This window comes from Bos javanicus, chromosome 19, assembly GCF_032452875.1.
Source record: "Bos javanicus breed banteng chromosome 19, ARS-OSU_banteng_1.0, whole genome shotgun sequence".
Taxonomy (NCBI): Eukaryota; Metazoa; Chordata; class Mammalia; order Artiodactyla; family Bovidae; genus Bos; species Bos javanicus.
The window spans coordinates 27,493,584-27,508,896 of NC_083886.1; the positions used below are offsets into that span (position 1 = coordinate 27,493,584).

General features: G+C 47.4%; 2 protein-coding genes across 4 annotated transcripts; one reads left to right on the plus strand and one right to left on the minus strand.

Moving 5' to 3' along the window:
• The first annotated feature begins 1,938 nt into the window (after positions 1–1,938).
• On the plus strand, positions 1,939–7,377 carry C1QBP (complement C1q binding protein). Its single transcript, XM_061390845.1, has 6 exons — positions 1,939–2,279; positions 2,870–3,020; positions 5,187–5,283; positions 6,419–6,514; positions 6,754–6,873; positions 6,985–7,377. Exons 1-6 carry the CDS (start codon positions 2,057–2,059, stop codon positions 7,132–7,134), a joined length of 837 nt encoding a protein of 278 aa, XP_061246829.1. The 5' UTR covers positions 1,939–2,056; the 3' UTR covers positions 7,135–7,377.
• A 60-nt stretch (positions 7,378–7,437) lies between these two features.
• Positions 7,438–15,256, minus strand: RPAIN (RPA interacting protein). Of its 3 annotated transcripts, none has more exons than XM_061390852.1 (7): positions 15,158–15,256; positions 13,100–13,270; positions 11,354–11,414; positions 9,281–9,392; positions 9,069–9,132; positions 7,853–7,993; positions 7,438–7,590 (listed from the first exon to the last, which is right to left on the minus strand). In XM_061390852.1, exons 2-7 carry the CDS (start codon positions 13,253–13,255, stop codon positions 7,561–7,563), a joined length of 564 nt encoding a protein of 187 aa, XP_061246836.1. In that variant the 5' UTR covers positions 13,256–13,270; positions 15,158–15,256; the 3' UTR covers positions 7,438–7,560. The 3 variants fall into 3 exon arrangements, 2 of the variants coding, with proteins under 2 accessions (XP_061246836.1, XP_061246835.1); XM_061390851.1 differs by lacking the exon at positions 15,158–15,256 and adding an exon at positions 14,405–15,122; XR_009731279.1 differs by lacking the exons at positions 7,438–7,590; positions 15,158–15,256 and adding an exon at positions 14,405–15,123 and having other exon boundaries at positions 7,971–7,993; positions 9,227–9,392.
• Between the last annotated feature and the right edge of the window lie 57 nt (positions 15,257–15,313).

The following is a 15,313-nucleotide window of genomic DNA, read 5'->3' on the forward strand; positions in this document are numbered from 1 at the left end:
TCTGCTGAGAAAAGAATGAAGTACAGAGACCTGGTCACAGAGGCATGAGTTCTGGTTTTTCAGGGAAGAGAGGAGGAAGAGCCAGGAAGGCCTTTCATGGGACATGACCTCAGAGGCTGGCTTTGGGAGTCGAAGGCAGCAAGAGTGCATTCCACGAAGTCACAGAAAGCCTGGTCATGCTTGAGAAAAGTAGATGGAAATTTGGAGAGTAAGCAGGCACTGGAGAGAAGCCAATTAAACAGCAGTCCTGGGACACCGGACTCAGAGTCACTCAGCTAAAGAAGTTTCAGTTCAGTTGCTCAGTCATGTCTGACTCTGCGACCCCATGGACTGCAGCACTGCAGGCTTCCCTGTCCATCACCAACTCCTGGAGCTTACTCAAACTCATGTCCATCAAGTCAGTGATGCCATCCAACCATCTTATCCTCTGTCGTCCCCTTCTCCTCCTGCCTTCAATCTTTCCCAGCGTCAGGGTCTTTTCCAATGAAAAGAACTCTTTGCATCAGGTGGCCAGAGTATTGGAGTTTCAGCTTTAGCATCAGTCCTTCCAATGAATATTCAGGATTGATTTCCTTTAGGATGGACTGATTTGATCTCCTTGCAGTCCAAAGGACTCTCAAGAGTCTTCTCCAACACCACAGTTTAAAAGCATCAATTCTTTTAAATTTCTTTATAGTTCAACTTTCACATCCATACATGACTACTGGAAGAACCATAGCTTTGACTAGATGGACCTTTGTAGGCAAAGTTATGTCTCTGTTTTTTAATATTCTATCTAGATTGGTCATAGTTTTTCTTCCAAGGAGCAAACATCTTTTAATTTCATGGCTGTAGTCACCATCTGCAGTGATTTTGGAGCCCAAAAAGATAAAGTCTCACTGTTTCCATTGTTTCCCCATCTATTTGCCATGAAGTGATGGGACCAGATGCCATCCATGATCTTAGTTTTCTGAATGTTGAGCTTTAAGCCAACTTTTTCACTCTCCTCTTTCACTGTCATCAAGAGGCTTTTTAGTTCCTCTTCACTTTCTGCCATAAGGGTGGTGTCATCTGCATATCTGAGGTTATTGATATTTCTCCTGGCACTCTTGATTCCAGCTTGTACTTCATCCAACCTGCATTTCACATGATGTACTCTGCATATAAGTTAAATAAGCAGGGTGACAATATACAGCCTTGACTTACTCCTTTCCTGATTTGAACCAGTCTGTTGTTCCATGTCCAATTCTAACTGTTGCTTCCTGACCTGCATACAGATTTCTCAGGAGACAGGTAAGGTGGTCTGGTATTCCCATCTCTTTCAGAATTTTCCATAGTTTATTGTGATCCACACAGTCAAAGGCTTTGGTGTAGTCCATAAAGCAGAAGTCAATGTTTTTCTGGAACTCTCTTGCTTTTTCAATGATCCAGCGGATGTTGGCAATTTGATCTCTGGTTCCTCTGCCTTTTCTAAATCCAGCTTGGACATCTGGAAGTTCATAGTTCACGTACTGTTGAAGCCTGGCTTGGAGAATTTTGAGCATTACTTTGCTAGTGTGTGAGATGAGTGCAGTTGTGCAGTAGTTTGAACATTTTTGGGGATTGGAATGAAAACTGAGCTTTTCCAGTCCTGTGGCCACTGCTGAGTTTTCCAAATTTGCTGGCATATTGAGTGTAGCACTTTCATAGCATCATCTTTGAGGATTTAAAATAGCTCAACTGGAATTCCATCCCCTCCACTAGCTTTGTTCGTAGTGATGCTTCCTAAGGCCCACTTGACTTCGCATTTCAGGATTCCTAAACTTTAGTTCCTGAAGATTCAAGGAACTGAAGAAGTTTAGGAATCAGATTCCAAGCCTCCCTGGGAGGCTACACCGGAGGCCACCAGCAGAGGGCAGGGTCCTGCCCACTGTGCCTTCTGGTCTGCAAAGCGGCGGCGCGGAAGCACTTCCCGGCCGCGGGGCGGGACTTCCGGCGGCGGTCCCAGATCTAGGGGGCGCAGCGACAAGGAGTTGTCCTTCTGAGCGAGAGTTGTATTTCGAATCTGCACGTGTTCGCCACCGCCTCCGCTGCGAAAATGTTCCAGCTGCTGCGCTGCGTGCCCCGCGTCCTGGGTACTGCCGTCGCTGGTCTCCGCGCCGCCGCGCCCTCCCTGCCGCGGCTGCAGCCCGCGTCCCGGCCATGCGCCCGGCCCTTCGGGCTGCTCAGCGTGCGTGCGAGGTCGGTGCAGCTGCCCGGCCTCCTGAAGCCTCGGGGGCCCTGCGCTTGCGGCTGCGGCTGTAGCGGACTGCACACCGAAGGTGAGACTCATGCACGTGGGCCGGGGGCTTGAGGGGCTGGGAGGTGTAGACCACCTGAATGGACAGTCCGGAGCCGCTCCTGAGGTCCGGAACATTCTCCCAGTGATGGTCGACCTGCTAGTTAAACCCACGCTTAATAACATTTCCTGTCCTCCCCCACCCCTGTTTGACTTTGCGAGGAGAGATACTGTAAAGTCCTGGAGGCCGGCTTTACCTCAGTCTCTCGAAAATGGAACTTTGCGAAAGCCCAAGGTCGCGGTTAGAAGTAGCGTGGTGAGGTTTCTTGGCAAGTGAAAGGGTAGTGGCAATTTTTTTTTTTTTTTTTTGCTTTATTTTGAAACGTGGTGAGAAGTTCATTATTGGGGATCACTTTCCTAGAATCCATGCTCAGCTTCCCACTGATAGCTTACATTTTTACAGATGAAGGAATTGAGGCTTAACGGATATGAGTTGGGCTAAGTCCACAGAGCCACTATTAATAATAGAAGTATTAGGAAAAAACAGACTAAGTCCTGGTCTCTGCTTGTAGTAACGGGGTCATTTTCCGTTTTAGACTAATTGGCTCTTTCTGTAACTTATTTCCATTGTAGGAGACAAAGCTTTCGTTGACTTCCTCAGCGATGAGATCAAGGAGGAAAAGAAGATACAGAAATATAAGTCTCTCCCCAAAATGTCAGGAGGTTGGGAACTGGAAGTGAATGGGACGGAAGCCAAATTAGTGCGGAAAGTTGCTGGAGAAAAGTAAGTACCAGGGGCCTATGGAACCCAGGGGACCACATCCATAAACCTGCAGGACCTGCTGTGAGGTATCCACAGCAACCTTTAGTTAAGACAGGTGCTTGACCGACTCCTGGTTTCCCAGAGATGGTAGGATTCATTTGGATAACTTCTTAGGCTCCTTTTCGCTCACTCACTGCACAGTAATGTGTTGTGGCGGTTAACAAGGAGACAGCAAGCTAGTAGCGGGGTTCCCCAGGGGCTTGGCGGTTCAGAACCCACCTGCCATGTAGGAGGCGTGAGTCTGATCCCTGGGTCATGAAGATCCCTTGGAGAACGAAATAACAACCCACTCCAGTATTCTTGACTGGAAAATCCAATGGACAGAGGAACCTGGCAGGGTACAGTCCATGGGGTTGCAAAGAGTCAGACACGACTGAGTGAATGAACATCACCCCAGTAGCCTTGAAGCCAAGCCCCTGGGAGTCTTCTGGACCAGTAGAGGCAGCAGCACTGAGCCCTTACTGGTGAGTGAGGCTGTGCCTTGCCCACAACTTAGGCATGCAAATTCAGAGATGCCAACAGAATCGGATTTACTCTGCTGGCTCTACACTCAGGCTCTAAAAGGCCACCCCCCTCCCTGTTCTGTTTACAGTTGAGAAAGCAAGATAATTAACAGGGTGGGGTTGCAGTATAGTTTTTCATTAGAAAAGAGGGAAGCCTTTGACCTGCTTAAGCTGTTTTAAATCCATGATCCGCTTTGAAGTTTCGCATGTGCTGTGAAGTAGCAGGCTGGTGGTTTTGCCTAGTAGCGTAGCGTTTCCCCCTCATAGGTCGATTGCGTAGTCTGTAACATGACCCAAACCACTCTCCTAAGCTAAGTCATAGGCGGTTTGGGACCATTATAATGGGCTGCTGAACATAACTGCATTTCTCTGTCCAGGGGTCAGTTTGGTCCACAGTTTTGTGCCTGTACATCAAATCTCTATCTGGCAAGGCACCAGTTATCGTGGCTTCAGAGGGCAGCGTTGTCTGCAACCTAGCAGTGCTCGTTCCAAGTGTCACTCAATTTTCAATTCAAATTTTGGAATATGATATGTCAGGTGAAGTTAAAATTGTCATTAGGTGGTGTTTGTGCCCGCTTTGTCATTTATTAAACTTCCCACATCTGCTCTGAAGAATAAAACTGTCCAGCAGCATATTCTTTTTTTTTTTTTGGCCACACTGCTTGTGGGAATCTTCGTTCCCCGACCAGGGATCAAACCCAGGCCAAGGCAGTGAACACACCGAGTCCTAAGCAGTGGCCCACCAGAGAACTCCCCTATGTGGTGTCCTTAGTGAGGCCTCCCCTTCCTGGGGCCAGGGCTACTCTCCATCCTCAGCTGATGCCACAGCCCTCCAGTGCTCCTTCTCTTCCTCTCAGGCAGATTTTCTTCTAATGGAGGAGGATTTTTAAAGGAGGCTCCTGGGACTTCATGGTGGTCCAGTGGTTAAAACTCTCCTCTCCCAGTGCAGGGGACCTGGGTTCAATCCCTGATCAGGGAACTAAAATATCACACATAGCAACAAAAGTCACGTGCACCTTGCAACCAAGACCCAGCCTAGCCAAGTACGTTTTATTTTTTTAAAGGAGACTTTTGGAACTTTGTGGTGGTCAAAGTGTCTGCTCCCAGCGCAGGGGACCTGGGTTCAATCCCAGGGAACTAAGATCTCGCATGCAGCAACTGAGCGATCCCACACATAGCAATGGTCATGCGCACCTTGCAACCAAGACCCTGTGCAGCCAAGTACATTTATTTTTTTAGAGGAGGCTTCTAGCCCACGCCCACAGCTTCTCATCTGCTCACCACCACTGGAAGGTGCCCTGGAAAGACAAGGGTGGCGGTGTCAGCTGACTGTGGCCATAAGGTTGACAGAGAGCCCCAGATAGTGGCCTGATGGCAGAAGCAGCCCACACACAACTGTATTTGGCTGAGGAAACAGTGCCTAATTGACTTCCAGCAGCCAACATATAGTAGGCCCACTTCAGACCTGCTGAATCCAACTGTGGGTGGGATGCAGGCAATCAGATGTAAAGCCGGCTGAGATACATTGTTTCAACAGCATTTTTAACTGTAGCAAGCCTTAGTACTTACTCAGCTACTCAGTTAAAAAGAGTCTTCATTGTGCTTTCTTTGGTTGCCTTTCTAGGATCACTGTCACTTTCAACATTAACAATAGCATCCCACCTGCTTTCGGTGGTGAGGAGGAAGAACCCTCCCAAGGGCAGAAGGCTGAGGAGCAGGAGGTAAGTTTCTAACACTAACCAGTCTGTACCCACCTATTTCTGACAGGCTTAGGGAAGGAGCATTGGTTTTTGTTTTGTTTAAACTCTAACGCCAGGAGAGAAGGCAAAGGCAGCCAGCCATCCTTGGGCCTTTACTTGCAGAACACAAGAACTGTGTGGCCACTTTTCTTTCCCAGGGGCCAAGTGTTAATGAACTGTTTTCTGTGGGCTTAAGCGTTAGGCCTGTGTTCACCTAACAGGAAGGAATTTAAACTGTCTTAACCCTTCTCATGATCAGGAGATAAATCATTTGGAGTGTTCCACATGAGGAATACATGTCCCGGGCTGGTAATAAACACCAGCCAGGGGCATCAGAGACTTTGGCAAGGCCTCTCCTTAAGTTGCTGCCCTTCTTGGTTGGACCTGGATGGTGCTTAGTCCTCGAACATTTTAGGAAGCTTTGTGCCTGGCCTAGAAACCAGCCAGTATGAGGGCCACAGGTCCCCAGACTTTCTGGCTGGTTGGGCATGGTATTGTCTCATGACCCAGCTCAGCTCCCTGGAGTGTTGGCCCAGCCCCCCTGACAAAGAGCACCCCCACCCCGACCCTCCTCCTCCCTGAGGTTGGCTGGCTCACCCTCAAAGGGAGGGCCTCTGGGATTTAGTCAGAGGCATCAGTCTTTGGTCCTGGGCTGTAATGAAGATCCCGAAACATCTGGAAAGGGGTTTTGGAGCTTTGAGCCAGCTTTGTAGTGTATAAATATAGAAACTGACCCAGGAAAATTAACTGGCACCCTAGGTGGGGCTAGAGCTGAGTTCCTAATTCTGAACCTTGTATGTTCTGTAAACAAGCAGGGTGCTAATAGAAGTGAAAGGCTGTACTAAATTATGATACTCTGCCTCCAAAACACAGTCCACAACTCTAGAAAGGAATGACAGGATGCGTTCGGCCCAGTCTCTGAACAAGTGGGTTATATGGCTGTAATACTGTGTTAAAGATCCTAGGCTTCTTATTTGGGAACCTCTTGGCATACTGTAAGACTTGCAAGTGGCTAAGTAATATCGTAATAGCAGTGGCCATCAGACTCCTGAATTGAGACCTTTAGTCCAGACCCCTGCCAAAAAACACATTTACTGACTTGTTCTTATTTCCCCAGCCTGAATTGACATCCACTCCCAATTTCGTGGTTGAAGTTACAAAGGACGGCAGCAGCAAGGCCCTTGTGCTGGACTGCCACTATCCGGAAGATGAGGTGTGTAGGGTGGAGAGCTGGCAGCCCTGGGTGGGGGATGCCTCCAGGGGGCTTTTCTGGCTCCATCCAGCTGATATTAACATTTTCTGGCTTAGAGCAGCAAAGCTGGGAAGATTAGTCGGAAGTGAGGGAACAAGGTTCAAATCTGGGTTTCAAGCTGTAAATAATCCCTTTTCTTCGCCTGAGTCTGGCTTGTCCTGGAAAACCTTTCTGTTTCCCCAAATACTGTCTCTCTTCAGATTGGACAAGAGGATGACCAGAGTGACATTTTCTCCATCAAGGAAGTGAGTTTTCAGGCCACCGGCGAGTCTGACTGGAAGGACACAAATTACACACTCAACACAGACTCCCTGGATTGGGTGAGTGCTAGATCAGGTGGGGAGGGGCCTACCTAATCCAAGGAGGGACAAAGAAGCATCAGAGTAAGTGTCTCAGGGGTCTTTTTAACCAGTAAATGATCCTCCTTCTAGGGCTTATACGATCACCTAATGGATTTCCTTGCGGACCGAGGGGTGGACAACACTTTTGCCGATGAATTGGTGGAGCTCAGCACAGCCCTGGAGCACCAGGAGTACATTTCTTTCCTTGAAGACCTCAAAGGTTTTGTCAAAAGCAAGTAGAGCAGGCAGCAAGGTGCTGAACACCTTAATTTTATGGCAGGCTTTGGCCAGTGAACAAAACCTAACTGAAGCCAGACTCACATGCTTTGAAATGGTTTTTTTTTTAATCCCAATATCATGGAAAATGATTCGCTTTTAACTTATTTCTGTTGTCTCTTATTTACCATTCATTTACCCTCTACAAACCCTTTATTTCTGGATTTTTGTATAACATAATGATGGACAATAAAATCTCCAAGGTGATTTGTCTTTTCTAATTCTCTACCCTCCCTTTCAACCTGCATTACAAAACATGAAACAGAGGAAAGTCTGAAATGTTTTAATATTAAATAAGTTATAAATAAAAGGTTTGTATTTACAAGGCCACTTCTCAAGATGGGACTTTCTTCCAACACAGTAGATCATGCATCAAGACTGGGACCGACTCTAGAGGATCACAGCCCAAGTATCACAAGCCTGGATTTAAGTAGAAAAAAGAGTTATTCCAGTCATGAAGATAGTCTCAGCATATGGTTAAAAGTCATCGATACCAGTGACACTTAAGCTGCTCCTTCCACGACCTGGGTGGCCACTGTCCTTCCCCCCTTCAGGAGATGGTTGGCCTTTTAACTGAAATGGCATCACTTTTCTATGCAACTAAGTTCCTCTCTTCTACCAGGGTGGGAATAAAACCAACTGCTGACCCACTCTCAACTACTGGCTCCCATGGGAGGCTTACCAGACAGCTCATGAGAAGACATGACTTCTCCTCTGTCCCCTCAGTGACTGAAAATTCTGGCGTGTGGGGACAATGTGCACTGTGCTCGTTCACACTGTCTTCTAAACAGGCGCGAAGCTTTTGCTCTGTCACCTCCGGAGACTGAAAAACAGACAAGTTAAACTATAAGCTAATCTTACTAGCCTCATAGTCAACAGGTTGAAAAACTGCAGCTCTCACACCAGTCCACAACTGGCTCCCCGTGATGCCTTGATTCCTTGGACCCTTAAAACGCTATAACTGTACTAAGAGGATCTCTTTAAATGTCCATCTGGCCGCCTCTCCAAATGAACCAGTGCTCTTCTGCTCCTGCCGTAAAACACTAACTGCTGCTCATCGCGCCAGGAACACTCAGCTGGGACTCCGGAACCTCCCTGTGTTTCTGCCTCTACCAGCCAAGTGTATGCTTACCCAGAACCAGCAAGCTCCCAGATCTGCTACTGAACTTGCTACTATAACTGAGCGATTTAATTACATACTATATAAACCAATGAAATAAGAAGAAAACAAAGTTTTGTTTGTGTGATAGTAAGTGGAATGTTTAGGAAACAAACAGATGCTTTTTTTAAAAAAAGTTATTGAATTAGGTAAAAGAGTAAAAGATGGGGAGGAAAAATCCTAAAGTGTACACAGCTTCTCGATGCTTTATAGAAACAACTGGAAACATAAGACTTTAAGATAATTTTATAAAAAACAACCTCAGCTCTCCAGTCAACAGAGTCTCGCTCAAGGACTGGCAAGTAAACATGTATGTTTGAAACAGTGTCATTTGTATAATTCACTTTAATCAACTGGCAAACTTTTGGTCAACATCATATCAGATAAGAGGACTCCTATATTTGAAGATTACTGACACTTAAATTCTGAATGCAGCTTTGTCTTCAGATATGGACAGTTTTTATGGCATATCAGATACAAGAGTTTCCAGTTCTAAACCAGGCTCTCTTCCTAGAGGTAAGTGCCTCACAAATGGCTTGGGGAGAGGGGCCGGGAAGACCCTGATTTACGGAGCTTGCCAATTCCATGGTGTCTCGTGTTGCCACTGTGACCAATTTCAAGCTACCAGTGTGTGAACTGGACGTGAGGCTGGGACAAGCTGTGCACACTGCTGGAGTTGTTTAAGAAAGTAGGTACGTGTGGAAAGAGGTAACACAAGACCTGTGTGAGGAACACTCACATGAGACTGGATGTACAGGCCACAATGACACACGACCAGTCCGCCTGCTATCCTCAGGTTGTACCTGGAAGCAGAATTGAGATCCCAGAGCATCACAGCTAGCAGAGCCGTATCCCCCCACCTTCCCAGACCACAGATTTGGGGGAAGTTCCACTCACCTTGGAGTGGGGGGTGGGAACGAACAGTGCTGAAAAGGTTGTGAAAACTCTTACTTTGTACACACGGGACAGATGAGGGGGTTTGCTTCCCACTCAGCAAGCATGACACTGAGACACTGTTCGTCAAACTGCAAGCTCTTCTCGTACTCACTGATGATGGACTGTTCTGCAAGGCAGAGTAGAGCTGGAGTGTCACTGCATCACCTGGCGCCCTGTCCCGAGTGCTAGAAGATGCATTTTCAAAGGCTTCATCCACACAAGAGAAATAGGGTAAAACCACACTACAATCGCTAGATATTCACTGCTGTGTCAGGCCTCATCTTACTGGATCCTTCCCCTCCTGTCTGTCTGCTTCCTTTTGAAGTGATGAGGCTAAGTCATGAGGCCACAGGAGTGGAGCTGAACAAGTGTCAGGCAGCTGAAGAAAGCTGACAGACACGTGTTTCTGACGCCAGGCCCACCTGGATAAGTCTAAGGCGATCTGTTCGCCAGTGTCCCCAGACTCAGTCCGTATTGTTCAGAATGTGTGTGTTCATCCACTCAGCAGATATGTAAAAAGGCCTAGTACTTGGGAGGCCTAGGTAAATACAAAGATGAAAAAGGCTGGTCCCTGCTTCTGGTGAGCTCACCATCTAGACTTCAGAGTAGGGCTCAGCAGACCACAGGCCATATCCTGCCCACCTTCCATTTTTAAAGTTATAATGTAACAGCCATTCTCCTTTGGTTGATGAATGGGCTATCACGGTTCTCCCACTACAACAGCAGAACTGAGTAGTAGCAACAGGCTAAACATTACAATCTGGCTCCTAAGGGACAGTTTGCCAACCCCAATTCCAGAGGGTTCCTTATGACTGAGTAAGGCAGAACACAGCAAATTCTTATCACTTCGGACTTTTAAATTAAATACACCCCGAGAGAAATACTTAGTGAGTCCTTCCTTTCACCAAGATAGGTTTTGCAGGTGAGGGTAAAGAGAAAATAAAAAATTAAAATCAAGGAATCTACAGTTTAACTGGGGTCAACACAGCAATCATAACAGCTAACACTCGCATAGCACTTATTATGTGTCAAATGCTATGTTAAGTCCTTACATATATATTAATCTTCACTATAAGTCTTATTTTAAAGATGAAGAAACTGAGGCACAAGGAGAGCCCAGCGCCACACAAGTTAAAGTGGTAAAGCTGAGAAGTGAATTTTAGCCGTCTGGGCCAAGAGTTCATGCTCTTGCATCCTCAAGATAATAGCGATTATTTATCGCAAGCCTTCTTATATACCAGGCACCGCTCTAAGTCTTCAACACATGTTATTTAAGCCTACAAATAAACTAGAGGCAGTCTGTTATCTCTTTAACAGATGACAAAAACTGAGCCTCGTCAAGACAGGCCTGTGTGAAATAAATGACTTAGTTATATGAGGTACTAAATTAAGCATTCTGTGGCTCTCTGATGCTACAGGAAGGGAATGGTCACAAGACCCTGGGGAGTCGGTACAGAACAGATGGGAGAGAAGGTACTGAAGATAGGCAGCACAAGAGGCCTGATCATGCACTCTCCTGTAAGGGGACAAGGTTACTATTTATCTACTAACAGAAAAGTACTGTTGGGTTGAATAGACACAGGAACCAGATTCACAAAATCAGTTTTACTTTCCAACTCCACCACCGGCTATGCAGCCTGTAAGACACCACTGTCTCCTCATACTACCTCATAGGGGCATCATAAGGACAGATTGGGGGCAGGAGGAGAAGGGGACGACAGGATGAGATGGCTGGATGGCATCACTGACTTGATGGATGTGAGTCTGAGTGAACTCTGGGAGCTGGTGATGGACAGGGAGGCCTGGCATGCTGCGATTCATGGGGTGGCAAAGAGTCAGACACGACTGAGCGACTGAACTGAAGGACAGAACAGTAGAAGGAGAGCTCTGAGCACAAGGCCTGACAACTGAAGACTCTCTTGTTACTGGGACAGCCAAGTACAGCCAAGACTTTAGAGTAAGAACAAGAGACCCCTGAACACTTGACTAAAGATGGAAATAAAGGAGTTAAAAACATTCTGTTTAGAAATGAGATCAGCATTAGAGCAGTTAGAGATATAGGCAGGAAGAACTATTCCTAGACGTCACCTTGATCAATCAGCTCCTGTTGGATTTCCTCCAGCACAGCCAGGTCCATCGGCTCCTCCAACTGCAAGAGAAAGGGGTCATCAGAGGTTTGAAGTTACAATTAACTGACAAGACCCACATGATTCACACTTGGAGACTGGCTTGAAAAACCCAGATTCAACTGAAGAAATCAACCCAGTCCTTCTGTAGAATGTGCTGACAGCGCAGTAACGTGGCCATGCTGAGAAAGCAACCACAAATGATTCACCCAGCCAGGGACAAAACAATAGCACCAAAGTTGCGGGAGGTAGTGTAGGGCAGCAGCTAAGTATATGGTTCTGCCAAAAAGCTGTGTGACCACTGCTGCTGCTGCTGCTGCTAAGTCGCTTCAGTCGTGTCCGACTCTGTGCGACCCCATAGACGGCAGCCCACCAGGCTCCCCCGTCCCTGGGATTCTCCAGGCAAGAACACTGGAGTGGGTTGCCATTTCCTTCTCCAATTCATGAAAGTGAAAAGTGAAAGGGAAGTTGCTCAGTCGTGTCTGACTCTTAGCGACCCCATGGACTGCAGCCCACCAGGCTCCTCCATCCATGGATTTTCCAGGCAAGAGTACTGGAGTGCGTTGTCATTGCCTTAAGTTTCTAATCACTGTCAGCTTCATTTTGGGCATCTGTAACGTGGACATAAAACCCACCTGAGAGGGTTACTGTAAACACTAATTGTGGTTATGTAACTCGAACACATAGCAGGCACCAAATCATGCCTGTTTATTACAGAGAGCCTTGATGTTTTCAGAGCAGTTTCCCACATGTTTCTTATACTGTCCTCACAGTACTGACAACATTATCAATTTTACAAATGTGAAAACTAAAGCTCAAAGAGGCAGAATTAAGAGGCAATAGCAAAACCAGGATCAGAATTCCAGAACTACTGAGACTTCCCTGGTGGTCCAGTGGCTAAGACTCTGTGCTCCCAACACAGGGGGCCCATCCCTCATCAGGGAACTAGATCCCACATGCTGCACCTATGCATGCTGCAAGAAAGACTGAAGATCCCGTGTGCTGCAGCTTAGACCCAGCACAGCCAAATAAATATTAAAAAAAAAAAAAAAAGAATTCCAGAACTACCGAGCTCCAATCCAATGCTTTTCCTGATGCATGGTAAATGGTTTCCCATCCACACCCAGTTCCCAACCCTGGCTGAGATTAGAATCAGAAAGTTCCTGGAGACCTTTTTTAAAAGAGAGATCACTAGCTCAGGCCTACTGAATCAAATGTTCCAGGGGTGGAGCCATGGAGTGAAATTTCTCTCTGTTGAGTTTTGTAAGTGATTATGATGCGAAGAACTGACTCATTGGAAAAGACCCTAGTGCTGGGAAAGATTGAAGGCAGGAGGAGAAGGGGGCGACAGAGGATGAGATGGTTGGATGGCATCACCGACTCAATGGACATGGGTTTGAGCAAGTTCCAGGAGTTGGTGATGGCCAGGGAAGCCTGGCGTGCTGCAGTCCATGGGGTCACAAAGAGTCGGACACAACTGAACAATTGAACTGAACTGATGATGCAATGATGCAGCAGGTTAAGAGTCTAGAATTTATGGACCATCAATTGATCTAGAAGAGTCTAATGTTAAAGGGAGAAGAACTTGGGTCAGAGGCCATTAGAGTCCTGATTGGGGGCTGGAGGGTGACTGGGTTTAGAGAAGATGGGGAGACAGGAAGAGAGGACACTGCCATTCTTGGTGCTAAAGGAACATATCCAACCTGACCTGAGCCCAGGCCTGTGGCCAGCTCTCCACCGACTGCAAAGCATTCCACTCTTCTTCCATCACCTCCTGCACTAGAAGGGTGTTCTGAGCGCCTCCTGACATACTGCCTCCAGCCTGGCGGTATTTGCTCAGGAGCCTGTCCCGGCTGTTTCTCATTCTCTCCAGGCATCCCTTGGAAAGAGGAGAAAGATGAGAGAGGGGGAAAAAAAAAAAAAAACCCTCAGATTAGTTATTAAAACACTAAAGGAAATTTATAGACATGCAATTTAAACTCTAGCCCTAACTATTGTTATTTTGGCACTTTCCTCTCCAATCCTTACCCATATGTCAAAGGGTGCAATTACAATCCTTGGGTCATGTATTTCCAGATCAACCTACTTCGCAGTCTATCTTCAATGCCAGCCTTCTGAATGGTTGGTGATATTAGCGCAACATCCACTGTGCTATCAAGACAGGTTGCTTCCAAATTTTTGCTACTCTAGATATGGCCCTGGTAGTCACCTTCCTAAACAGTTACTCAGCTTCAGGCAATCTTTTCCCCTAGCGGCCACATGGCAATGCCTGGAGACATTTTTGGTTGTCACAGCTTTAGTTGTAGAGGCCAGGGAAGCTGTTAAACACAGTACAATCCCAGAACTGCCCCCCACTCCACAATGAAGAACTATCTTCTTCAAACTGTGGACAGCCAAGGTTGAAAAATCCTGCTGTCAACAGTCATTTCTAGCATCAGATTATTTTCCTGGGATATATCCACTACATTAAATTCCAGGAAAGACAGGCGACAGCATTTACAGGAACCAGACTGAGTTCAGGATAGGTCAGTGCTGACTGTAAGCTACAATTCTGCTAGACTTAGTAACACAGGCACAGAAGAAACCGTTTGGAATGGAATGAGAAATCACTTTCGAAATAAAAAATACTATCTAATTATTCTATTCCTCTTTGGGATAGACATAACGCCTCTCTAGATTGCGGTGAGTATACAAGGTGCCTCTCTGGTGCCCACCGACCCGACAACAGCGGGTGTAGAGGTGCAGTCACGGCCACATTTCACACTGAAAACACACGAGTCCAAAACGAAGGCTTCCTGGGACCGGGCCGGTCCATGCTAGTCCCACACCCAAGGGTCCAGAAGCTCCAGGAAGTGTCCGGGCGGTGGCCGGGGTCGGACCTACAGGCAGGAGATCCACCTGTACCGACTCTTGCTTCACCCGGCCGGGCGAAGGGAAGTTACGGAGGAGAGCGGTTCCTGGGATTAGGGGAGTGACGACAACCTGGCCAAGGCCTCCCAAATCTCACACTCACCTGCCTGAAAGCCTCTTTCCAAGGCGGCGAGCCCATCAGTTTATACAGCGAGTGGTGCCGAGACCCCGGCCTCTCTGCCATCTCGTTTTCGCGGGAGTAGTCCCCAGAAAGCCCCACCCCCAACGGGGCACAGAATCCTGGGAGTTGTAGTTCCTGGGTTCCGACCGCGCCAGGTCCCGGGGAATTCTGGGAAACGTTTTCCTATTGGCGGGTCTCACACGGAGACGGATTTGGGCAACCCCAGGGTGGGGGACTGAGGGAGAAGGCAATGGCACCCCACTCCAGTACTGTTGCCCGGAAAATCCCATGGATGGAGGAGCCTGGTGGGCTGCAGTCCATGGGGTCGCTAAGAGTCAGACACGACTGAGTGACTTCACTTTCACTTTCCACTTTCATGCATTGGAGAAGGAAATGGCAACCCACTCCAGTGTTCTTGCTTGGAGAATCCCATGGACGGAGAAGCCTGGTAGGCTGCAGTCCATGGAGTCGCACAGAGTCGGACACGACTGAAGCGACTTGGCAGCAGGCAGCAGGGTGGGGGACTGAAGTAGTGACATTTGTGAAGTCTATCCAACCTAGATTGAAGGAGGTAAGTCTTGAAGGAAGATCTTATTTTTTGAGGGAAGTTTTTAGATGTCTAGCTTTATCCAGGTGAAGATGTCCAATAAGCAATTAGATACGCAGATCTCAGTTTTCACCCACCCTCTTCCCGCCCCGTAGTAGACTTTCCGTAACGCAAAAGCTTCAACTCACGTTCTGGCCTGTTGACTTTCTCCTCCCGCCCTTTGGCTTCAGAATAGGCTTGACTGGTGATTGGCTTTCCTTTGGCGATGACGCTATCTGATGGGCTGCCCTCACCTTTGCCCCGCCCCTAATCCTGTCTCGAGCTTCCGGCCTACCTGCTCGATG